This window comes from Coregonus clupeaformis, unplaced genomic scaffold (genome assembly GCF_020615455.1).
Source record: "Coregonus clupeaformis isolate EN_2021a unplaced genomic scaffold, ASM2061545v1 scaf3256, whole genome shotgun sequence".
Classification (NCBI taxonomy): Eukaryota; Metazoa; Chordata; class Actinopteri; order Salmoniformes; family Salmonidae; genus Coregonus; species Coregonus clupeaformis.
Genome location: NW_025536710.1, coordinates 25128 through 51437, shown reverse-complemented (window position 1 = coordinate 51437; position 26310 = coordinate 25128). Strand labels below are relative to the sequence as shown.

Genomic DNA, 26310 nt, shown 5'->3' with positions numbered 1-26310 from the left:
TCTCTCTCTCTCTCTCTCTCTTATATATATATATATATATATATATATATATATATACACACACACACAGTGGGGAGAACAAGTATTTGATACACTGCCGATTTTGCAGGTTTTCCTACTTACAAAGCATGTAGAGGTCTGTAATTTTTATCATAGGTACACTTCAACTGTGAGAGACGGAATCTAAATCAAAAATCCAGAAAATCACATTGTATGATTTTTAAGTAATTAATTTGCATTTTATTGCATGACATAAGTATTTGATACATCAGAAAAGCAGAACTTAATATTTGGTACAGAAACCTTTGTTTGCAATTACAGAGATCATCGTTTCCTGTAGGTCTTGACCAGGTTTGCACACACTGCAGCAGGGATTTTGGCCCACTCCTCCATACAGAACTTCTCCAGATCCTTCAGGTTTCGGGGGCTGTCTGCTAGGCAATACGGACTTTCAGCTCTCTCCAAAGATTTTCTATTGGGTTCAGGTCTGGAGACTGGCTAGGCCACTCCAGGACCTTGAGCTGCTTCTTACGGAGCCACTCCTTAGTTGCCCTGGCTGTGTGTTTCGTGTCGTTGTCATGCTGGAAGACCCAGCCACGACCCATCTTCAATGCTCTTACTGAGGGAAGGAGGTTGTTGGCCAAGATCTCGCGATACATGGCCCCATCCATCCTCCGCTCAATGCGGTGCAGTCGTCCTGTCCCCTTTGCAGAAAAGCATCCCCAAAGAATGATGTTTCCACCTCCATGCTTCACGGTTGGGATGGTGTTCTTGGGGTTGTACTCATCCTTCTTCTTCCTCCAAACACGGCGAGTTTAGACCAAAAAGCTCTATTTTTGTCTCATCAGACCACATGACCTTCTCCCATTCCTCATCTGGATCATCCAGATGGTCATTGGCAAACTTCAGATGGGCCTGGACATGCGCTGGCTTGAGCAGGGGGACCTTGCGTGCGCTGCAGGATTTTAATCCATGACGGCGTAGTGTGTTACTAATGGTTTTCTTTGAGACTGTGGTCCCAGCTCTCTTCAGGTCATTGACCAGGTCCTGCCGTGTAGTTCTGGGCTGATCCCTCACCTTCCTCATGATCATTGATGCCCCACGAGGTGAGATCTTGCATGGAGCTCCAGACCGAGGGTGATTGACCGTCATCTTGAACTTCTTCCATTTTCTAATAATTGCGCCAACAGTTGTTGCCTTCTCACCAAGCTGCTTGCCTATTGTCCTGTAGCGCATCCCAGCCTTGTGCAGGTCTACAATTGTATCCCTGATGTCCTTACACAGCTCTCTGGTCTTGGCCATTGTGGAGAGGTTGGAGTCTGTTTAATTGTGTGGACAGGTGTCTTTTATACAGGTAACGAGTTCAAACAGGTGCAGTTAATACAGGTAATGAGTGGAGAACAGGAGGGCTTCTTAAAGAAAAACTAACAGGTCTGTGAGAGCCGGAATTCTTACTGGTTGGTAGGTGATAAAATACTTATGTCATGCAATAAAATGCAAATGAATTACTTACAAATCATACAATGTGATTTTTCTGGATTTTTGTTTTAGATTCCGTCTCTCACAGTTGAAGTGTACCTATGATAAAAATGTCAGACCTCTACATGCTTTGTAAGTAGGAAAACCTGCAAAATCGGCAGTGTATCAAATACTTGTTCTCCCACTGTATGTGTCTCTAATATGGTCATACATTTGGCAGGAGGTTAGGAAGTGCAGCTCAGTTTCCACCTCATTTTGTGGGCAGTGTGCACATAGCCTGTCTTCTCTTGAGAGCCAGGTCTGCCTACGGTGGTCTTCTCAATAGCAAGGCTATGCTCACTGAGTCTGTACATAGTCAAAGCTTTCCTTAGGTTTGGGTCAGTCACAGTGTTCAGGTATTCTGCCACTGTCTACTCTCTGTTTAGAGCCAAATAGCATTCTAGTTTGCTCTGTTTTTTTGGTAATTCTTTCCAATGTGTCAAGTAATTCTCTTTTTGTTTTCTCATGATTTGGTTGGATCTAATTGTGTTGTTGTTGTCCTGGGACTAACTTGCTTAGGGGACTCTTCTCCAAGTTAATTTCTTTGTAGGTGATGGCTTTGTTATGGAAGGTTTGGGAATCGCTTCCTTTTAAGTGGTTATAGAATATAACGGCTCTTTTCTGGATTTCTGCATGCAGTCTCAATTTGGTGTTTGTCCCATTTTGTGAATTCTTGGTTGGTGAGCGGACCCCAGACCTCAACCATAAAGGGCAATGGGTTCCATAACTGATTCAAGTATTTTTAGCGAGATCCTAATTGGTATGTCAAATTTTATGTTCCTTTTGATGGCATAGAAGGCCCTTCTTGCCTTGTCTCTCAGAACGTTCACAGCTTTGTGGAAGTTACCTGTGGCGCTAATGTTTAGGCCGAGGTATGTATCGTTTTTTATGTGCTCTAGGGCAACGGTGTCTAGATGGAATTTGTATTTGTGGTCCTGGCAACTGGATCTTTTTTGAAACACCATTATTTTTGTCTTACTGAGATTTACTGTATGGGCCCGGGTCTGACAGAATCTGTGCAGAATATCTAGGTGCTGCTGTAAGCCCTCCTTGGTTGGTGACAGAAGCACCAGATCATCAGCAAACAGTAGACATTTGACTTGAGCGATTGTCCTCCCTGTGTTGATAGAGGTCAGTGTTGATAGCTGTGGTGTTGGGTTATTGTCCTCCCTGTGTTGATAGAGGTCAGAGTGTTGATAGGCTGGTTTGATGACTCCATCTGTCTTGCAGTTTGTGTGTGTCCAGTTGATTTGGCAGGGACGGTTTATGTGGGACTGTGAGTGATTGATAGAGTCATTGAGATGCCTTCTCCCACAAGCGATCAACCTTTTGGGGGAAGGGATGGAGTGGTGGGGGAGGTTGAAGGGAACAGCCGGGCCAGTGACTAACTAACCACCATATTTTATTACAGGGTGGCTATTACCATATGTTTAGAATTACAGTTAGCTAATAGTATTGCAGTCAATGCACTTGTTATCCATTCAGACGAAAGCATACGATGCCATCTCACTCTCTGAGGATGTAGCTAGACGAATCTGCCATTTTATAAACAAATATTTGAACTAAGAACTGACTTTCTGCTGAGCTTGCACTGTAATGCTAATCTCTCCCTCTCTCCCTCCCTCAGCACCAAATGGACCCTTCCGGTAACTTCTACAATTACAGAACGGCGTTGAGAGGAGCGACACAGAGGTGCAGAACAGCCAATAGCGTTAGAGAGAAGGTGAGCCTGGATACCTTTACTCACAATCTGAGATTATTTCATAAAAGCGTCTTAAGAGTAGGAGAGCTGATCTAGGTGATCTAGTATATTCTGATCTAGGTGATCTAGTATATTCTGATCTCTTCGAATGGTGGGAACGTCCTCTGTTCTCTCTGGCAGTCTGAATTCTCCCAGAGCCCATTTCAGTAACCCTAACCCACTTACATGCTGACCAAACTGGCTTTGTGCGTGCGTTTGTCTGTGCGCATGTTGATTTTTGTCGATCCCCACCCAGACATGTTCATGACACGCAGGTTAAAATACCAAAAAACCAATCGTGAACCAAATAAATTAGTTTAGGGGACAGGTCAAAACAAACATTCATGGACATTTAGCTAGCTTGCTGTTGCTACGCTAATTTGTGCTGGGAGATAAACATTGGGTTGTTATTTTATCTGAAATGCGTATAGTCCATTTTTAGCTGGATCTTTTGTGGTATTTTTTCCCTTTTTTGAGTCATACAAAATCATGTGTTCTCTACTCCGACAATTAATCCACAGATAAAAAGGGGGAAACTGGTTTGGTCAGCATGTTAGCCAAGAAAACGAACAAACGCTCTACCGCTCTCACAATTGCTAAGCAGCAATTCGTTGTTACGTAAAGTGGAGATGTGAATCACCCATTCTTCACTTTTATGTAACCAGGAAAACAACTGGAGGGAACGTTCCAATCCGGCATGTCGGGAAAGCAGTCTTCCGTGCAGCAGTTGGTCTGATGATCGTTTATCGTCTCTGCTCAGTGGGACTCATCTTTATTTACACTAAACTTTGGTTCGGTTAGGACATCGTTACATAACGAAGCCTCTGAAGCAGAGAAGTCAAGAGGTCAAGACAGAAATAGGTCAGCTGAGAGCTGAGGGTCTTGTATGGATGTCAAAGAGAACTAATTTCCTCCTTTTCAGTTAAGGGGGGAAATAAATTGCTGCCTGCCAGTTCACATAACTCTCATTTCTGTCTGTCTCTCTCTCTCATTTCTGTCTCCCTCTCTCTCTCTCTCATTTCTGTCTCTCTCTCTCTCTCTCTCTCATTTCTGTCTCTCTCTCATTTCTGTCTCTCTCTCTCATTTCTGTCTCTCTCTCTCATTTCTGTCTGTCTCTCTCTCTGATTGCGTCTTTCTCTCTCTACCCCACACTGACCTGACTGGGTGTGAACCGGTCAGCCTAGCGGGCTAGCCTAGTGTGTAGCAAGTCCTAGAAGGAAGGGTAAACATAGACAAGTTGTTTGTTGATGTACTGTCAACATGTATTAGGTTAGCAAAGAGTTAGCGTAGTGCCAACATAATGGGTTAGCTGAGGGTTTCTGTTAGGGAAAGGAGGGGAACTGTACGTGTGTAGATGTTGATTTTTGAAGGGCCCTGGTTGGCTGCTAAGACAGACGGAGAAGGGGTCATAAGACGGAATGTTCCAGCTTCCCAGGCAGAACACTGGAATGCTCTTGTGACTTCTTCTAGAGGGGTTTTTGTTTATGGGTCAAAAAGTGTATTTCCACACACACCACACGGCCGATGTGGGCCTTTCTGGGCCGTACAGTCCAGTGGTAACGTAGTTTATGCAACATGTTCCCAGATATCTCTCTCTCTCTCTCTTTGTCGCTCTGTCTCTCAGATCTGTTCTGTTTTGTTTAGGGCCACAGTGTCACTGAGAGGGCAGGGAGACTGAAATCATTGTGTACATATTGTGCTGTTTACTGTGTTCAGTTTGCTAGAAGAACATTCTGGTCCAGTCAGGGAGCAGTATGTCATTCTGGTCCAGTCAGGGAGCAGTATGTCATTTGATATAAAACCATCTCAAATGTTTGTTGACTAATGCTCAGTGTCACACTGTTTCCTGTTTCCTGTTTCCTCACAGAGCTGGACTCCAAAAGAGTAGTAGTGATGATCTAAAATCAGGTCCCCCTGTCTGTTTCATAATGATCTAAAATCAGGTCCCCCTGTCTGTTTCATAATGATCTAAAATCAGGTCCCCCTGCCTGTTTCATAATGATCTAAAATCAGGTCCCCCTGTCTGTTTCATAATGATCTAAAATCAGGTCCCCCTGCCTGTTTCATAATGATCTAAAATCAGGTCCCCCTGTCTGTTTCATAATGATCTAAAATCAGGTCCCCCTGCCTGTTTCATAATGATCTAAAATCAGGTCCCCCCTGTCTGTTTCATTATGATCTAAAATCAGGTCCCCCTGTCTGTTTCATTATGATCTAAGATCAGGTCCCCCTGTCTGTTTCATAATGATCTAAAATCAGGTCCCCCTGCCTGTTTCATAATGATCTAAAATCAGGTCCCCCTGCCTGTTTCATAATGATCTAAAATCAGGTCCCCCTGTCTGTTTCATAATGATCTAAAAATCAGGTCCCCCTGTCTGTTTCATAATGATCTAAAATCAGGTCCCCCTGTCTGTTTCATAATGATCTAAAATCAGGTCCCCCCTGTCTGTTTCATAATGATCTAAAATCAGGTCCCCCTGCCTGTTTCATAATGATCTAAAATCAGGTCCCCCTGTCTGTTTCATAATGATCTAAAATCAGGTCCCCCTGCCTGTTTCATAATGATCTAAAATCAGGTCCCCCTGTCTGTTTCATTATGATCTAAAATCAGGTCCCCCCCTGTCTGTTTCATTATGATCTAAAATCAGGTCCCCCTGTCTGTTTCATTATGATCTAAAATCAGGTCCCCCTGTCTGTTTCATTATGATCTAAAATCAGGTCCCCTGTCTGTTTCATTATGATCTAAAATCAGGTCCCCCTGTCTGTTTCATAATGATCTAAAATCAGGTCCCCCCTGTCTGTTTCATAATGATCTAAAATCAGGTCCCCTGTCTGTTTCATAATGATCTAAAATCAGGTCCCCCTGTCTGTTTCATAATGATCTAAAATCAGGTCCCCCTGTCTGTTTCATAATGATCTAAAATCAGGTCCCCCTGTCTGTTTCCATAATGATCTAAAATCAGGTCCCCCTGTCTTTCATAATGATCTAAAATCAGGTCCCCCCTGTCTGTTTCATAATGATCTAAAATCAGGTCCCCCTGCCTGTTTCATAATGATCTAAAATCAGGTCCCCCCTGTCTGTTTCATAATGATCTAAAATCAGGTCCCCCTGCCTGTTTCATAATGATCTAAAATCAGGTCCCCCTGCCTGTTTCATAATGATCTAAAATCAGGTCCCCCCTGTCTGTTTCATAATGATCTAAAATCAGGTCCCCCTCTCTGTTTCATAATGATCTAAAATCAGGTCCCCCTGCCTGTTTCATAATGATCTAAAATCAGGTCCCCCTGTCTGTTTCATAATGATCTAAAATCAGGTCCCCCCTGCCTGTTTCATAATGATCTAAAATCAGGTCCCCCCTGTCTGTTTCATAATGATCTAAAATCAGGTCCCCCCTGCCTGTTTCATAATGATCTAAAATCAGGTCCCCCTGTCTGTTTCATAATGATCTAAAATCAGGTCCCCCTGCCTGTTTCATTATGATCTAAAATCAGGTCCCCCCCTGTCTGTTTCATAATGATCTAAAATCAGGTCCCCCCCTGTCTGTTTCATAATGATCTAAAATCAGATCCCCCTGCCTGTTTCATAATGATCTAAAATCAGGTCCCCCTGTCTGTTTCATAATGATCTAAAATCAGGTCCCCTGTCTGTTTCATAATGATCTAAAATCAGGTCCCCCTGCCTGTTTCATTATGATCTAAAATCAGGTCCCCCCTGTCTGTTTCATAATGATCTAAAATCAGGTCCCCCTGTCTGTTTCATAATGATCTAAAATCAGGTCCCCCTGTCTGTTTCATAATGATCTAAAATCAGGTCCCCCTGTCTGTTTCATAATGATCTAAAATCAGGTCCCCCTGTCTGTTTCATAATGATCTAAAATCAGGTCCCCCTGTCTGTTTCATAATGATCTAAAATCAGGTCCCCCCTGTCTGTTTCATAATGATCTAAAATCAGGTCCCCCTGTCTGTTTCATAATGATCTAAAATCAGGTCCCCCTGTCTGTTTCATAATGATCTAAAATCAGGTCCCCTGTCTGTTTCATAATGATCTAAAATCAGGTCCCCTGCCTGTTTCATAATGATCTAAAATCAGGTCCCCCTGTCTGTTTCATAATGATCTAAAATCAGGTCCCCCTGCCTGTTTCATAATGATCTAAAATCAGGTCCCCCTGTCTGTTTCATAATGATCTAAAATCAGGTCCCCCTGCCTGTTTCATAATGATCTAAAATCAGGTCCCCCTGTCTGTTTCATAATGATCTAAAATCAGGTCCCCCCTGTCTGTTTCATAATGATCTGAAATCAGGTCCCCCTGTCTGTTTCATAATGATCTGAAATCAGGTCCCCCTGTCTGTTTCATAATGATCTAAAATCAGGTCCCCCTGCCTGTTTCATACTGATCTAAAATCAGGTCCCCCTGCCTGTTTCATAATGATCTAAAATCAGGTCCCCTGTCTGTTTCATAATGATCTAAAATCAGGTCCCCCTGTCTGTTTCATAATGATCTAAAATCAGGTCCCCCTGTCTGTTTCATAATGATCTAAAATCAGGTCCCCCTGCCTGTTTCATAATGATCTAAAATCAGGTCCCCCCCTGTCTGTTTCATAATGATCTGAAATCAGGTCCCCTGTCTGTTTCATAATGATCTAAAATCAGGTCCCCCTGTCTGTTTCATAATGATCTGAAATCAGGTCCCCCTGTCTGTTTCATAATGATCTAAAATCAGGTCCCCCTGCCTGTTTCATACTGATCTAAAATCAGGTCCCCCTGTCTGTTTCATAATGATCTAAAATCAGGTCCCCCTGTCTGTTTCATAATGATCTAAAATCAGGTCCCCTGCCTGTTTCATAATGATCTAAAATCAGGTCCCCCTGTCTGTTTCATAATGATCTAAAATCAGGTCCCCCTGTCTGTTTCATAATGATCTAAAATCAGGTCCCCCTGTCTGTTTCATAATGATCTAAAATCAGGTCCCCCTGTCTGTTTCATAATGATCTAAAATCAGGTCCCCCTGCCTGTTTCATAATGATCTGAAATCAGGTCCCCCTGTCTGTTTCATAATGATCTAAAATCAGGTCCCCCTGTCTGTTTCATAATGATCTAAAATCAGGTCCCCCTGCCTGTTTCATAATGATCTGAAATCAGGTCCCCATCAGGTCCCCCTGTCTGTTTCATAATGATCTAAAATCAGGTCCCCCTGCCTGTTTCATAATGATCTGAAATCAGGTCCCCCTGTCTGTTTCATAATGATCTAAAATCAGGTCCCCTGTCTGTTTCATAATGATCTAAAATCAGGTCCCCCTGCCTGTTTCATAATGATCTGAAATCAGGTCCCCCTGTCTGTTTCATAATGATCTAAAATCAGGTCCCCCTGTCTGTTTCATAATGATCTAAAATCAGGTCCCCCTGTCTGTTTCATAATGATCTAAAATCAGGTCCCCCTGCCTGTTTCATAATGATCTAAAATCAGGTCCCCTGTCTGTTTCATAATGATCTAAAATCAGGTCCCCCTGCCTGTTTCATAATGATCTGAAATCAGGTCCCCCTGTCTGTTTCATAATGATCTAAAATCAGGTCCCCATCAGGTCCCCATCAGGTCCCCATCAGGTCCCCCTGCCTGTTTCATAATGATCTAAAATCAGGTCCCCATCAGGTCCCCATCAGGTCCCCATCAGGTCCCCATCAGGTCCCCCTGCCTGTTTCATAATGATCTGAAATCAGGTCCCCATCAGGTCCCCATCAGGTCCCCATCAGGTCCCCATCAGGTCCCCCTGCCTGTTTCATAATGATCTGAAATCAGGTCCCCATCAGGTCCCCATCAGGTCCCCATCAGGTCCCCATCAGGTCCCCATCAGGTCCCCCTGTCTGTTTCATAATGATCTGAAATCAGGTCCCCCTGTCTGTTTCATAATGATCTAAAATCAGGTCCCCATCAGGTCCCCATCAGGTCCCCATCAGGTCCCCATCAGGTCCCCCTGCCTGTTTCATAATGATCTAAAATCAGGTCCCCATCAGGTCCCCATCAGGTCCCCATCAGGTCCCCCTGCCTGTTTCATAATGATCTGAAATCAGGTCCCCATCAGGTCCCCATCAGGTCCCCATCAGGTCCCCATCAGGTCCCCATCAGGTCCCCCTGCCTGTTTCATAATGATCTGAAATCAGGTCCCCATCAGGTCCCCATCAGGTCCCCATCAGGTCCCCATCAGGTCCCCATCAGGTCCCCCTGTCTGTTTCATAATGATCTAGGATCAGGTCCCCATCAGGTCCCCATCAGGTCCCCTGCCTGTTTCATAATGATCTGAAATCAGGTCACCATCAGGTCCCCATCAGGTCCCCATCAGGTCCCCATCAGGTCCCCCTGCCTGTTTCATAATGATCTGAAATCAGGTCACCATCAGGTCCCCCCCTGTCTGTTTCATAATGATCTGAAATCAGGTCACCATCAGGTCCCCATCAGGTCCCCCCCTGTCTGTTTCATAATGATCTGAAATCAGGTCACCATCAGGTCCCCATCAGGTCCCCCTGTCTGTTTCATAATGATCTGAAATCAGGTCACCATCAGGTCCCCATCAGGTCACCATCAGGTCCCCATCAGGTCCCCATCAGGTCCCCATCAGGTCCCCATCAGGTCACCATCAGGTCCCCATCAGGTCCCCATCAGGTCCCCATCAGGTCCCCATCAGGTCCCCATCAGGTCCCCCTGTCTGTTTCATAATGATCTGAAATCAGGTCACCATCAGGTCCCCATCAGGTCCCCCCCTGTCTGTTTCATAATGATCTGAAATCAGGGCACCATCAGGTCCCCATCAGGTCCCCCTGTCTGTTTCATAATGATCTGAAATCAGGTCACCATCAGGTCCCCATCAGGTCCCCCCTGTCTGTTTCATAATGATCTGAAATCAGGTCCCCATCAGGTCCCCATCAGGTCCCCATCAGGTCCCCATCAGGTCCCCATCAGGTCCCCATCAGGTCCCCCTGTCTGTTTCATAATGATCTGAAATCAGGTCACCATCAGGTCCCCATCAGGTCCCCCTGTCTGTTTCATAATGATCTGAAATCAGGTCACCATCAGGTCCCCATCAGGTCCCCCCCTGTCTGTTTCATAATGATCTGAAATCAGGTCACCATCAGGTCCCCATCAGGTCCCCCCCTGTCTGTTTCATAATGATCTGAAATCAGGTCACCATCAGGTCCCCATCAGGTCCCCATCAGGTCCCCATCAGGTCCCCATCAGGTCCCCATCAGGTCCCCCTGCCTGTTTCATAATGATCTGAAATCAGGTCCCCCTGTCTGTTTCATAATGATCTGAAATCAGGTCCCCATCAGGTCCCCATCAGGTCCCCATCAGGTCCCCATCAGGTCCCCCCTGTCTGTTTCATAATGATCTAAAAGGCTAGACTGATCCTGGATCAGCACTCCTCTGAGATGCTTTGTGATAACGGGCGCCGACAGACGGCACATACGGTATAGACATAATCACGGTCCATCTGTTATTGCCTTTGACCTACCCTATTAAATAATGACAGGGATATACAGTAACTCAAAACAGGATGGCACGTTAAGAGCGTTTACACAGGCAGCTCAATTCTGATCTTTTGCCACTAAAATGGTCTTTCGGCGAATCAGATCAGATTGAGCTAATAAGAGGTCAAAAGATCAGAATTGGTCTGCCTGTGTAAACGCTGCCTTTATATTTTCGGATATCCTATTCTCTGACCCAGTTGATTTACGAAATGACCGTTGACAGGACATTAGAAAGTAGACAATAGACAGGACAGTGGGGCATCTTTCCCATAGAAATAGATTGACCACCCATCATGGAACAGTGACTTGAATGGGGAATGTCTGTTCTTGTAATTATAGTTCTATGTTACCTAACACGCCCTCTGTCTCCCACTGAGTACACCACTTCCTGTGTGTTGCTGTCAAGCTGTGTGTGTCTTCTAAAGTGAGGGTATGTGCTCAACTCTTCCGTTAAAACAGTAAAGGGTGCTTGAAGCCAACAGCCAATCACCTAACAAAGAAAAACAAACCAGGACTCAATTGATTCAGTTGCAATTGAAGCTTAGTTTATTTTCTTGTCTTCAGTCAGGCAACGTTTCTAGAACTATCCTGTCCTTGTCTTCTTATACTGCCAGACCAGTGTGTTTAGGGCACCTGTCTGTTGTCACCGTCTCTCATTACTTCCATACAGGACATCCCATTCCCTCCCTCCCTCCCTCCCTCTCTCTTCCTTCCCTCCCTCCCCGGTCCCCGCTCCACACTCCCTCCACACTCCCTCCACACTCCCTCCACACTCCATCCTTCCCTCCCTCCGTCACGGCTCCTTCCCTCCCTCCCCGCTCCTTCCGTCACGGCTCCCTCCCCCCTCCCTAAATTTTTGTGGCGACATGGCTCTGAATTGTTTAAGCGATTGTGTTCTGAAAAACTACCTCAGCATTTTCTGACTTCTCTTTCTGGGTGAAGTGGGAATTAGTTTGACGGGTGTTTTTGTGGTGATTGAACAAAGAAACGTCATCAGCAGACTGTTACCTACTGTAGCCAGGCAGCTGAATGAAATCCTCACCTCTTCTTTCTCTTACCTGCTGTAGCCAGGCAGCTGAATGAAATCCTCACCTCTTCTTTCTCTTACCTGCTGTAGCCAGGCAGCTGAATGAAATCCTCACCTCTTCTTTCTCTGTCTCCTCTCTCTCCAGATTGTTATCCCGTTCTTCAGCCTACTGATTAAAGACATCTACTTCCTGAATGAGGGATGTTCCAACAGGATGCAGAATGGACACGTTAACTTTGAGGTGAGTTTGGGCAAACGGTTTGTTGTTTGTGGAATTTCCCCAGGGTGCCCAGTATGGGGCGTGCAGGCCAAACTTGGCCCATGACAACATTTGGTTTGGCCCGCCTAATGCTAACAGAATTACTTTGTTGTTTTGAACAATATTTTTGAGGGGTTTTGACTCACAACTCACTATTTTGGTTACATTTTGGCCCAACAAGCTCCATTTGGTAAGGCACCCCTGTAACCAGCTGCATACCACCCTGCATCCCACTGCTGGCATGCCTCTGAAGCTACGCAAGGTTGGTCCTGGTCGGTCCCTGGATGGGAGACCAGATGCTGCTGGAAGTGGTGTTGGAGGGCCAGTAGGAGGCACTCTTTCCTCTGGTTAAAAAAAAAAATTGCCCTATGCCCCAGGGCAGTGATTGGGGACCTTGCCCCAGGGCAGTGATTGGGGACATTGCCCTGTGTAGGGTGCCATCTTTCAGATGGGACGTTAAACGGGTGTCCTGACTCTCACTAAAGATCCCATGGCACTTATCGTAAGAGTAGGGGTGTTAACCCTGGTGTCCTGGATAAATTCCCAATCTGGCCCTCATACTACCTAATAATCCCCAGCTTCCAGCTGGCTCATTCATCACCCCCCCTTCCTCTCCCATGTAACTATTTCCCAGGTCGTTGCTGTAAATTACAACGTTGTCGTCAGTCAATTTTAAATTAAAATAAGGGTTAAATAAAAACAAGGTTATGTAACCCAGCTCCACCAGTTTTAGTAATGTCCCAGTGCTAAGGGAGACAGTACACTACACAGACAAGGAAAAGGCCATTTTTAGCGAGCTTCCCCCTATAACTGACAGAGAGTGAGGAAGTGAGACTTGCCATTGGTGAACCCCAGCTACACTACATCAGAAAAAAATTGAATTAATCTTTAAACTACTTTTTATTATTGGAGACCCCCATACATGTCTACAACATATATGGTCACCAACATACACTACCGGTCAAAAGTTTTAGAACACCTACTCATTCAAGGGTTTTTCTTGATTTTTTTACTATTTTCTATATTGTAGAATAATAGTGAAGACATCAAAACTATGAAATAACACATATGGAATCATATAGTAACCAAAAAAGTGTTAAACAAATCAAAATATATTTTATATTTGAGATTCTTCAAATAGCCACCCTTTTCCTTGATGACAGCTTTGCACACTCTTGGCATTCTCTCAACCAGCTTCACCTGGAATGCTTTTCCAACAGTCTTGAAGGAGTTCCCACATATGCTGAGCACTTGTTGGCTGCTTTTCCTTCACTCTGTGGTCCGACTCATCCCAAACCATCTCAATTGGGTTGAGGGCAGGTGATTGTGGAGGCCAGGTCATCTGATGCAGCACTCAATCACTCTCCTTCTTGGTAAAATAGCCCTTACACAGCCTGGAGGTGTGTTGGGTCATTGTCCTGTTGAAAAACAAATGATAGTCCCACTAAGCCCAAACCAGATGGAATGGCGTATCGCTGCAAAATGCTGTGGTAGCCATGCTTGTTAAGTGTGCCTTGAATTCTAAATAAATCACAGACCGTGTCACCAGCAAAGCACCCCCACACCATAACACCTCCTCCTCCATGCTTTACGGTGGGAAATACACATGCGGAGATCATCCGTTCACCTACTCTGCGTCTCACAAAGACACGGCGGTTGGAACCAAAAATCTCAAATTTGGACTCCAGACCAAAGGACACATTTCCACCGGTCTAATGTCCATTGCTCGTGTTTCTTGGCCCAAGCAAGTCTCTTCTTATTATTGGTGTCCTTTAGTAGTGGTTTCTTTGCAGCAATTCGACCATGAAGGCCTGATTTATGCAGTCTCCTCTGAACAGTTAATGTTGAGTTGTGTCTGTTACTTGAACTCTGTGAAGCATTTATTTGGGCTGCAATTTCTGAGGCTGGTAACTCTGATGAACTTATCCTCTGCAGCAGAGGTAACTCTGGGTCTTCCATTCCTGTGGCGGTCCTCATGAGAGCCAGTTTCATCATAGCGCTTGATTGTTTTTGCGACTGCACTTGAAGAAACGTTCAAAGTTATTGAAATGTTCCGTATTGACTGACCTTCATGTCCTAAAGTAATGATGGACTGTCATTTCTCTTTGCTTATATGAGCTGTTCTTGACATAATTTGGACTTGGTCTTTCACCAAATAGGGCTGTCTTCTGTATACCCCCCCTACCTTGTCACAACACAACTGATTGGCTCAAACGCATTAAGAAGGAAAGAAATTCCACAAATTAACTTTTAACAAGGCACACCTGTTAATTGAAATGCATTCCGGGTGACTACCTCATGAAGCTGGTTGAGAGAATGCCAAGAGTGTGCAAAGCTGTCATCAAGGCAAAAGGTGGCTACTTTGAAGAATCTAAACTATATTTTGATTTGTTTAACACTTTTGGTTACTACATGATTCCATATGTGTTATTTCATAGTTTTGATGTCTTCACTATTATTCTACAATGTAGAAAATAGTCAAAATAAAGAAAAAACCCTTGAATGAGTAGGTGTATCCAAACTTTTGACCGGTAGTGTGTATATATACCGTCTAGCTGCCAATCAGTGAATATTATTATCAGGTTGTGTTAGTGTTACATAACTTCTTTATTGACGTTCATATAGTTTTTTCACGTTTGCAGAAATTGTGTTCCCGCGAACACTAACGTTACGTCGTTTTCACAGTATTTTCAATGTTATTTTTAACATTTGTTTTTAACATTGTTTTTCAGAAATTCTGGGAGATGGCGAAGCAGGTCAGCGAGTTCATGGTTTGGAAGAAGGTGGAGTGTCCGTTTGAGAAGGACCGCAAAATTCTACAGTACCTGCTTACTGCACCGGTCTTCAGCGAGGACGGTACGTACCCCCAAATATAGTTCAAGGTTCAATGTACTGATGTCATGGTGTCATTTCCAACTAAGTCAATTCTGGAAGGCTACACTAAATTCCCAGCTTAGAAAACCTGTTCAACTACAGGAAAAGCTGTTTTAATGTCCTGGTGCTGTGACTGTAATGAGTTGACGCTGGTGGTTTCTTCTCCTCTCAGCTCTGTATCTGGCCTCTTATGAGAGCGAAGGCCCTGAGAACCACATGGAGAAGGACAGATGGAAGTCTCTGAGGTGCGTCCCCTTCCCCCGGGGGTCCAGCTTCATTCATCATAGTTGTCACCCACCCACCCACGCCCCCCTCCTCCCTCGTCAACCAAAGGGAGGTACATGCTGACCCTTCCACTAGTCAATAACTCACACGCACTAGTCAATAACTCACACGCACCGTGTTCCCATAAACAAACACAGACACACACTGTGTTCTCCCCCTATACACACAAAGCCGTCATACACGGCGCTGGGCGTGTAATATGTGTGTGTACCTCAGACATGATGGATGAAGAATCATTGTCTTTGTTCAGTGTGGTTGTATATTATCCTCAGAGCCCAGGGAGCTGACTAAGACCTAGTCAGCCAGTCAGTCAGTCAGTCAGTCAGTTAGCCAGCCAGCCAGCCAATTAGCCAGTCATTCAGCCAGTCATTCAGCCAGCCAGTCATTCAGTCAGCCAGCCAGTCAGTCAGTTAGTCAGCCAGCCAGTCATTCAGCCAGTCATTCAGCCAGCCAGTCATTCAGTCAGCCAGCCAGTCATTCAGTCAGCCAGCCAGTCATTCAGTTAGCCAGCTGACATTGGCATGGTTTGTCTCTCTCAGCTAACCAATGGTTGTTCAGTAGATGGATTGTTCAGTAGATGGATTGATCAGTAGATGGATTGATCAGTAGATGGATTGATCAGTAGATGGATTGTTCAGTAGATGGATTGATCAGTAGATGGATTGATCAGTAGATGGATTGATCAGTAGATGGATTGTTCATTCCTACTCATTACTTCCACAGTTTTCTTTTTACACCACTTTCACAAAATCATGTTTGCGAACATCCATGACGTGAAAACAACCCCCCCCCCCCCATGTTGGCATGACACAGGACTGATGGTAGCGCTCACCTTGTCTTCTCCGGACAAAGTGTTTTCCAGTTGCCCCAAACAATCGGAAAGGGGATTCATCAGAGAAAATGACTTTACCCCAGTCCTCAGCAGTCCAATCCCTGTACCTTTTGCAGAATATCAGTCTGTCCCTGATGTTTTTCCTGCAGAGAAGCTTCTTTGCTGGAGAGTGGCTTCTTTGCTGCCCTTCTTTGACACCAGGCCATCCTCCAAAAGTAGATGCACTCACACCTGCCTGCTGCCATTCCTGAGCAAGCTCTGCACTGGTGGTGCCCCGATCCCGCAGCTGAATCAACTTTAGGAGACAGTCCTGGCGCTTGCTGGACTTTCTTGGGCGCCCTGACGCCTTCTTCACAACAATTGAACCTCTCTCCTTGAAGTTCTTGATGATCCGATAAATGGTTGATTTAGGTGCAATCTTACTAGCAGCAATATCCTTGCCTGTGAAGCCCTTTTTGTGCAAAGCAATGATGACGGCACGTGTTTCTTTGCGGGTAACCATGGTTAACAGAGGAAGAACAATGATTTCAATCACCACCCTCCTTTTAAAGCTTCCAGTCTGTTATTCTGACTCAATCAGCATGACAGAGTGATCTCCAGCCTCGTCCTCGTCAACACTCTCACCTGTGTTAACGAGAGAATCACTGACATGATGGCAGCTGGTCCTTTTGTGGCAGGGCTGAAATGCAGTAGAAATGTTTATTTGGGGATTAAGTTCATTTTCAAGGCAAAGAGGGACTTTGCAATTAATTGCAATTCATCTGATTACTCTTCATGACATTCTGGAGTATATGCAAATTGCCATCATCAAAACTGAGTTAGCAGACTTTTGTGAAAGTTAGTATTTGTGTCATTCTCAAAACGTTTGACCACGACTGTAGAGGCTGGTGGATAAAGTGAGAACCGTCCCACTCTGACAACACTGTCAAAGACAGAATTGATAAAATGGCTGGAGATTGTCAAAACCAGCTGCACGAGAAGCTTAGGAATGTTCCCTTTGCCATTCAGTTGGATGAAACAACAACAGTGTCAGGCGAATCCGTGCTTCGTTTATATTGACGGTGATTACTTGAAACCAGACATTCTTATGTCTACCAATCTAGCCACAACAACAACAGGCCAAGATATTTTTATAGCTCTTGTCCAACAATCTGCCCTACGAGAATATTGTTGCATGCTGCACTGATGGCGCTGCAGCGTTGATGGGTAAAAACAAGGGATTTAACAGCCGATTTGAAGGAAAAGCGCAATTATCCACTGCATGCTACAAGCCAAGCATTGGCCAGTAAAAAACTTTCGGAAGACCTTAGTAACACCCTGGCAACTGTTGTTAAAGTTGTAAACTTTATTAAGGCTCGCCCTACTAACAAGAGACTGTTTGCGGATTAATCAAAATCACATTTTATTGGCCACATGCGCCAAATACAACAGGTGCAGACATTACAGTGAAATGCTTACTTACAGCCCTTAACCAACAGTGCATTTATTTTAAATAAAAATGTAAAATAAAACAACAACAAAAAAGTGTTGAGAAAAAAATAGCAGAAGTAAAGTAAAATTAAATAACTGTAGGGAGGCTATATATATATATGGGGGTACCGGTGCAGAGTCAATGTGCGGGGGCACCGGCTAGTTGAGGTAGTTGAGGTAATATGTACATGTGGGTAGAGTTAAAGTGAATATGCATAAATAATTAACAGAGTAGCAGCAGCGTAAAAAGATGGGGTGGGGGGGCAGTGCAAATAGTCCGGGTAGCCATGATTAGCTGTTCAGGAGTCTTATGGCTTGGGGGTAGAAGCTGTTGAAAAGTCCTTTGGACCTAGACTTGGCACTCCGGTACCGCTTGCCGTGCGGTAGCAGAGAGAACAGTCTATGACTAGGGTGGCTGGAGTCTTTGACAATTTTGAGGGCCTTCCTCTGACACCGCCTGGTATAGAGGTCCTGGATGGCAGGAAGCTTGGCCCCAGTGATGTACTGGGCCGTACGCACTTATCTCTGTAGTGCCTTGCGGTCAGAGGCCAAGCAGTTGCCATACCAGGCGGTGATGCAACCAGTCAGGATGCTCTCGATGGTGCAGTTGTATAATTTTTTGAGTATCTGAGGACCCATGCCAGATCTTTTCAGTCTCCTGAGGGGGAATAGGCTTTGTTGTGCCCTCTTCACGACTGTCTTGGTGTGTTTGGACCATGATAGTTCGTTGGTGATGTGGACACCAAGGAACTTGAAGCTCTCAACCTGTTCCACTACAGCCCCGTCGATGAGAATGGGGGCGTACTCAGTCCTCTTTTTTTTCCTGTAGTCCACAATCATCTTCTTTGTCTTGGTCACGTTGAGGGAGAGGTTGTTATCCTGGCACCACACGGCCAGGTCTCTGACCTCCTCCCTATAGGCTGTCTCATCGTTGTCGGTGATCAGGCCTACCACTGTTGTCGTCGGCAAACTTAATGATGGTGTTGGAGTCGTGCCTGGCCATGCAGTCATGGGTGAACAGGGAGTACAGGAGGGGACTGAGCACGCACCCTGAGGCCCCCCGTGTTGAGGATCAGTGTGGCAGATGTGTTGTTACCTACCCTTACCACCTGGGGGTGGCCCGTCAGGAAGTCCAGGATCCAGTTGCAGAGGGAGGTGTTTAGTCCCAGGATCCTTAGCTTAGTGATGAGCTTTGAGGGCACTATGGTGTTGAATGCTGAGCTGTTGTCAATGAATAGCATTCTCACATAGGTGTTCCTCTTGTCCAGGTGGGAAAGGGCAGCGTGGAGTGCAATAGAGATTGCATCATCTGTGGATCTGTTGGGGCGGTATGCAAATTGGAGTGGGTCTAGGGTTTCTGGGATAATGGTGTTAATGTGAGCCATGACCAGCCTTTCAAAGCACTTCATGGTTACAGACGTCAGTGCTACGGGTCGGTAGTCATTTAGGCAGGTTATCTTAGTGTCCTTGGGCACGGGGACTATGGTGGTCTGCTTGAAACATGTTGGTATTACAGACTCAGTCAGGGACATGTTGAAAATGTTAGTGAAGACACTTGCCAGTTGGTCAGCACATGCTCGGAGTACACGTCCTGGTAATCCGTCTGGCCCTGCGGCCTTGTGAATGTTGACCTGCTTAAAAGTCGTACTCACATTGGCTACGGAGAGCGTGATCACATAGTCATCCGGAACAACTGGTGCTCTCATGGATGCTTCAGAGTTGCTTGCCTCGAGCGAGCATAGAAGTGGTTTAGCTTGGTCTGGAAGTCTTGTCACTGGGCAGCTCATGGCTGTGCTTCCCTTTGTAGTCTGTGAGTTTTCAAGCCCTGCCACACATCCGACGAGCGTCAGAGCCGGTGTAGTATCGATTCAATCTTAGTCCTGTATTGACGCTTTGCCTGTTTGATGGTTCGTCGGAGAGCATAGCGGGATTTCTTATAAGCGTCCGGGTTAGAAGTCCCGCTCCTTGAAAGCGGCAGCTCTACCCTTTAGCTCAGTGCGAATGTTTCCCTGTAATCCATGGCTTCTGGTTGGGGTATGTACGTACGGTCACTGTGGGGACGACATCATCGATGCACTTATTGATGAAGCCAGTGACTGATGTGGTGTACTCCTCAATGCTATCTGAAGAATCCCGGAACAAGCGCATCAAACACTTCTGTTACACACAGAGGTATGCTGGTTGTCACGTGGACAAGTGCTTGTGCGCTTTATGGAACTGCAGGAAAGAATAAAGGAATTCTTGCAAGATCACAATCGACCATTGTGGGAACAGCTGACTGATGCGTTTTGGATCAAAACGGCATACCTAGCGGATACATTCACTCTCTACAATGAGACAAACTAGCAGATGCAGGGTCCTGAATCAAACGTCATGCAGTGCAAAGACTCTTGAGACGCTTTTGTGCGGAAACTGGAGTACAGAGTTGGAAAAATGTCAAAAGGGGAGCTACAACAATTTCCACTGCTGATGAAACAGTATGGTGGCACTGTGCCTGCGTTTTTTACGCACTGAGTTTACCAGGCACTGAACATGCTTCGGGGAAATTAAATCCCGTTTTGCCGATTGTTGACGAATACTTATCAAAGGAATCGTGGGTGATGGACCATTTATATTTGCAGTCTCGAGGATGTGGAATACCTCGGCTGTGAAGATGAGCATGCTGACCTTCATGCCGATTTCTATGTCAAATAAATATTTCCACGAACGGATACAAAACGTTTTGGATTGTCACAAGGACATGCGCTGTTTGCGCCCAGACTGGCCAAACACGCAGCTACAAGGGTTATTCTACCATTCAGCACTACGTACCTGTCTGAGACGGCCTTCAATAAAAACAAAAGCCCGTAACAGGCTCCATGTCCACCAGGGCTTTAGTCTGGCTGTCACTAGCATCACACCTGACATCCCATCCCTGGTCAGAGGTATGCAGGCCCCAAGGTGGCCATTTTAGTTTTTTAAGGAAGGAAAAAGTTATTGATTGTAACGTACTGTTTGTTATTGTTGCTTATTTTTATTTTTATATCACATAATTTATAGCTGTGTCAAAACCAGTGTTCACATGGTGTGTGTGTGTGTGTGTGTGTGTGTGTGTGTGTGTGTGTGTGTGTGTGTGTGTGTAACAAACCCGTTTCAGTGTATTGGTCTGAGGGAGATCTAGGACAGAGCTATATAGGATTGGTCTGAGGGAGATCTAGGACAGAGCTATATAGGATTGGTCTGAGGAGATCTAGGACAGAGCTATAGGATTGGTCTGAGGGAGATCTAGGACAGAGCTATATAGGATTGGTCTGAGGGAGATCTAGGACAGAGCTATATAGGATTGGTCTGAGGGAGATCTAGGACAGAGCTATATAGGATTGGTCTGAGGGAGATCTAGGACAGAGCTATATAGGATTGGTCTGAGGGAGATCTAGGACAGAGCTATATAGGATTGGTCTGAGGAGATCTAGGACCGAGCTATATAGGATTGGTCTGAGGAGATCTAGGACAGAGCTATATAGGATTGGTCTGAGGGAGATCCTAGGACAGAGCTATATAGGATTGGTCTGAGGGAGATCTAGGACAGAGCTATATAGGATTGGTCTGAGGGAGATCTAGGACAGAGCTATATAGGATTGGTCTGAGGGAGATCTAGGACAGAGCTATATAGATTGGTCTGAGGGAGATCTGGGACAGAGCTATATAGGATTGGTCTGAGGGAGATCTAGGACAGAGCTATATGGATTGGTCTGAGGGAGATCTAGGACAGAGCTATATAGATTGGTCTGAGGGAGATCTAGGACAGAGCTATATAGGATTGGTCTGAGGGAGATCTAGGACAGAGCTATATAGGATTGGTCTGAGGGAGATCTAGGACAGAGCTATATAGGATTGGTCTGAGGGAGATCTAGGGACAGAGCTATAAGGATTGGTCTGAGGGAGATCTAGGACAGAGCTATATAGGATTGGTCTGAGGGAGATCTAGGACAGAGCTATATAGGATTGGTCTGAGGGAGATCTAGGACAGAGCTATATAGGATTGGTCTGAGGGAGATCTAGGACAGAGCTATATAGGATTGGTCTGAGGGAGATCTAGGACAGAGCTATAGGATTGGTCTGAGGGAGATCTAGGACAGAGCTATATAGGATTGGTCTGAGGGAGATCTAGGACAGAGCTATATAGGATTGGTCTGAGGAGATCTAGGACAGAGCTATATAGGATTGGTCTGAGGGAGATCTAGGACAGAGCTATATAGGATTGGTCTGAGGGAGATCTAGGACAGAGCTATATAGGATTGGTCTGAGGGAGATCTAGGACAGAGCTATATAGGGATTGGTCTGAGGGAGATCTAGGACAGAGCTATATAGGATTGGTCTGAGGGAGATCTAGGACAGAGCTATATAGGATTGGTCTGAGGGGAGATCTAGGACAGAGCTATATAGGATTGGTCTGGGGAGATCTGAGACAGAGCTATATAGGATTGGTCTGAGGAGATCTAGGACAGAGCTATATAGGATTGGTCTGAGGGAGATCTAGGACAGAGCTATATAGGATTGGTCTGAGGGAGATCTGAGGACAGAGCTATATAGGATTGGTCTGAGGGAGATCTAGGACAGAGCTATATAGGATTGGTCTGAGGGAGATCTAGGACAGAGCTATATAGGATTGGTCTGAGGGAGATCTAGGACAGAGCTATATAGGATTGGTCTGAGGGAGATCTAGGACAGAGCTATATAGGATTGGTCTGAGGGAGATCTAGGACGGAGCTATATAGGATTGGTCTGAGGGAGATCTAGGACAGAGCTATATGGATTGGTCTGAGGGAGATCTAGGACAGAGCTATATAGGATTGGTCTGAGGGAGATCTGAGACAGAGCTATATAGGATTGGTCTGAGGGAGATCTAGGACAGAGCTATATAGGATTGGTCTGAGGGAGATCTAGGGCAGAGCTATAGAGATTGGTCTGAGGGAGATCTAGGACAGAGCTATAAGGCGCTGTTAATCACTTATTACACTGATAATGAATCATTATTATTATTTAGGTAACTGTGTGTGTGTGTGGTGTGTGTGTGTGTGTGTGTGTGTGTGTGTGTGTGTGTGTGTGTGTGTGTGTGTGTGTGTGTGTGTGTGTGTGTGTGTGTGTGTGTGTGTGTGTGTATAGGCCTACAGTTGATTATACACAAACATAACCAGGGCAAACCGAAGAGAAAAGGAAAGAAAAACTGTAATTGATGTACATTTTTGCCAATAAAGATTTGGAATTAATCACTTTATTATTATATTATTTTTTGGGGGGGGCTAGCTTTTCTTGGGGGCGCTCAGCTTTTCTTGCGGGGCGCTCAGCTTTTCTTGATACAAGTAGGGGGGCTCCAAGGGAAAAAGGTTGGGAACCACTGTTGATATGGAGGTTTTTATAGTGTTGTGTGACCCAGGGGAGAGTTGGTAGATAAGTGGCTTGGTGCCACAGAGTCTGCATTCCTTATGTCAAAGGAGATTACTGAAGTTGATCTTAGAAATGATTGATGGACAGGATATACTGACTTGGGGGTAAAGGGTAATAACATCAAAGAAGGGAGTGCCCATTGAGGGTTAGCAGATGTTCGTGAAGAAACTTGTAAACAGAGGGTATATAAGGGAGAGTGGCTCTTTGTTCGGAACGGTAAGAGGCAGGGCTATGTCTGTTGTCATATCGAACCATGGTACCATATTAAATATCTTATATTTTAGTCATTTAGCAGATGCTCTTATCCAGAGCGACTTACAGGAGCAATTAGGGTTAAGTGCCTTGCTCAAGGGCACATCGACAGATTTTTCACCTAGTCGGCTCGGGGATTAGAACCAGCGACCTTTCTTACTCGGGGCTCACGCTCTTAACCACTAAGCCACCTGCCACCCTTATATGAACTCCCCATCAAAGTGTCTAAGTATTTCATTACATTCTTTACTCACTGTGATACCCTTAGAAACTCATCATAACACCTGTTCTGATTGCTATATACTACAGTATATCTGACTGAGCCCAGGCCTGAATGTGTACCATCCATCCACCAGTCCTCTGCAGAGAGAGGCTGGTTAGGCTGGTCCTGACCCCAGTGGGGGGGTTGAGATGGGGCTGGGTGAATCCACTTGTCTGTCTGTGTGGGTGCTGTCACGTTTCCTGATAGCCGGTGCTGTTTCTCTCCCAGAACCTGTCACATTACTCCAGACTGGCCGTGTCAGCACAGCGTGCCTCTAGCCCAGGGTACGCACACAGACACACAGACACTTGCCTCTAGCCCCGCTGCCGACAAGCCTTGACTGATGGCTAGAGCTTCTAGCCCAGCAATGTGCTTTATCACTGTCCCAGGACAGGGAAGAGGGCGTGTGTTATTAACCCCTTCTCTAAATAGACACACAGAACAGAGTAAAGAGGGGATTGCAATGTGTTGTATTGATTTCTACTATTGTAGGTAATACATAGAGATATAGTGAGGGGGGAGTATTTGATCCCTCTGCTGATTTCCTGTACGTTTGCCCACTGACAAAGAAATGATCAGTCTATAATTTTAATGGTAGGTTTATTTGAACAGTGAGAGACAGAATAACAACAACAAAATCCAGAAAAACGCATGTCAAAAATGTTATAAATTGATTTGCATTTTAATGAGGGAAATAAGTATTTTACCCCTCTCAATCAGAAAGATTTCCGGCTCCCCAGGTGTCTTTTATACAGGTAATGAGCTGAGATTAGGAGCACACTCTTAAAGGAGTGCTCCTAATCTCAGCTTGTTACCTGTATAAAAGACACCTGTCCACAGAAGCAATCAATCAATCAGATTCCAAACTCTCCACCATGGCCAAGACCAAAGAGCTCTCCAAGGATGTCAGGGACAAGATTGTAGACCTGCTCAAGGCTGAATGGGCTACAAGACCATCGCCAAGAAGCTTGGTGAGAAGGTGACAACAGTTGGTGCGATTTATTTGCAAATGGAAGAAACACAAAATAACTGTCAATCTCCCTCGGCCTGGGGCTCCATGCAAGATCTCACCTCGTGGAGTTGCAATGATCATGAGAACGGTGAGGAATCAGCCCAGAACTACACAGGAGGATCTTGTCAATGATCGCAAGGCAGCTGGGACCATAGTCACCAAGAAAACAATTGGTAACACACTATGCCGTGAAGGACTGAAATCCTTCAATCCCAAGGTCCCCCTGCTCAAGAAAGCACATATACATGCCCGTCTGAAGTTTGCCAATGAACATCTGAATGATTCAGAGAGAACTGGGTGAAAGTGTTGTGGTCAGATGAGACCAAAATCGAGCTCTTTGGCATCAACTCAACTCGCCGTGTTTGGAGGAGGCGGAATGCTGCCTATGACCCCAAGAACACCATCCCCACCGTCAAACATGGAGGTGGAAACATTATGCTTTGGGGTGTTTTTTCTGCTAAGGGGACAGGACAACTTCACCAGCATCAAAGGGACGATGGACGGGGCCATGTACCGTCAAATCTTGGGTGAGAACCTCCTTCCCTCAGCCAGGGCATTGAAATGGGTCGTGGATGGGTATTCCAGCATGACAATGACCCAAAACACACGGCCAAGGCAACAAAGGGAGTGGCTCAAGAAGAAGCACATTAAGGTCCTGGAGTGGCCTAGCCAGTCTCCAGACCTTAATCCCATAGAAAATCTGTGGAGGGAGCTGAAGGTTCGAAGTTGCCCAACGTCAGCCTCGAAACCTTAATGACTTGGAGAAGATCTGCAAAGAGGAGTGGGACAAAATCCCTCCTGAGATGTGTGCAAACCTGGTGGCCAACTACAAGAAACGTCTGACCTCTGTGATTGCCAACAAGGGTTTTTCCACCAAGTACTAAGTCATGTTTTGCAGAGGGGTCAAATACTTATTTCCCTCATTAAAATGCAAATCAATTTATAACATTTTTGACATGCGTTTTTCTGGATTTTTTTGTTGTTATTCTGTCTCTCACTGTTCAAATAAACCTACCATTAAAATTATAGACCGATCATGTCTTTGTCAGTGGGCAAACGTACAAAATCAGCAGGGGATCAAATACTTTTTTCCCCTCACGGTACTTGTTAGACGTCTTGCTAATAGATGTTCTCTTCTCTCTCTCCACAGATCCACTCTGCTAAGTAGAGTCTAGAGATTCTGAACAGAACAGAACCATGTCAACCCATCTGACAACCAAGCCTTACCCTGCGGTGATGTCCAAATAACAGTGTCCCTGTTAGGAAGGGAAACAACAATCTGATCTGTACTATTCAGCTGACAGGACCTTTTCTGTTCCTCACTCATGGATTTCTAGCTAATAATCTCTCCAGTTGTTTGGCTCTTCTTCAGGCTGTGTTTCCAGGACAGCTTTTTTCATCTCTTTGTATGAATTTGTAGTGTTTTTATTTTTAAGAACAGAAAAAAAAAGAACGTTACGACTTTCACGACGAGGAGAAGAGAACCCAGGAGATGCTTTTTTGTTGCCCATCTGTTATCGTCTGCTGAAAACCTTTTGAAACACACCATGTAGCTCACCCGGGTGACACTGTTGATGCAAATTGCCCCCTGACATTTTCAAGATGTATTTTCCTTTCTATGGAAGCTAGGAGTTGGCTGCTGGTTGGCCAACTGACTCAGTCCTAACAGGTCGATCAAACAAGCTGCTTTCTCTGTCTTTTTTAATAAGCCAGCATTTTGTTTACTGGGAATCAGTATTCTGTGTAATGGTGTCAACCCTAACCTACAGCAGCGTTGGTAGAGATATACGAAGCTAACGTTATTTGTGAGTTTTTGTTTGTGTGTGTAATTT

The 26310-nt window shown here is 45.1% G+C and overlaps 1 protein-coding gene across 1 annotated transcript; it reads left to right on the top strand.

Moving 5' to 3' along the window:
* Positions 1 to 3149: 3149 nt before the first annotated feature.
* Positions 3150 to 25870, top strand: LOC123489742 (ras-GEF domain-containing family member 1B-like). The gene is made up of 5 exons (XM_045220161.1): positions 3150 to 3241; positions 11951 to 12046; positions 14797 to 14920; positions 15111 to 15183; positions 25629 to 25870. The coding sequence occupies exons 1-5, from the start codon at positions 3152 to 3154 to the stop codon at positions 25651 to 25653; spliced, it is 408 nt and encodes a 135-aa protein (XP_045076096.1). The 5' UTR covers positions 3150 to 3151; the 3' UTR covers positions 25654 to 25870.
* Positions 25871 to 26310: the final 440 nt, after the last annotated feature.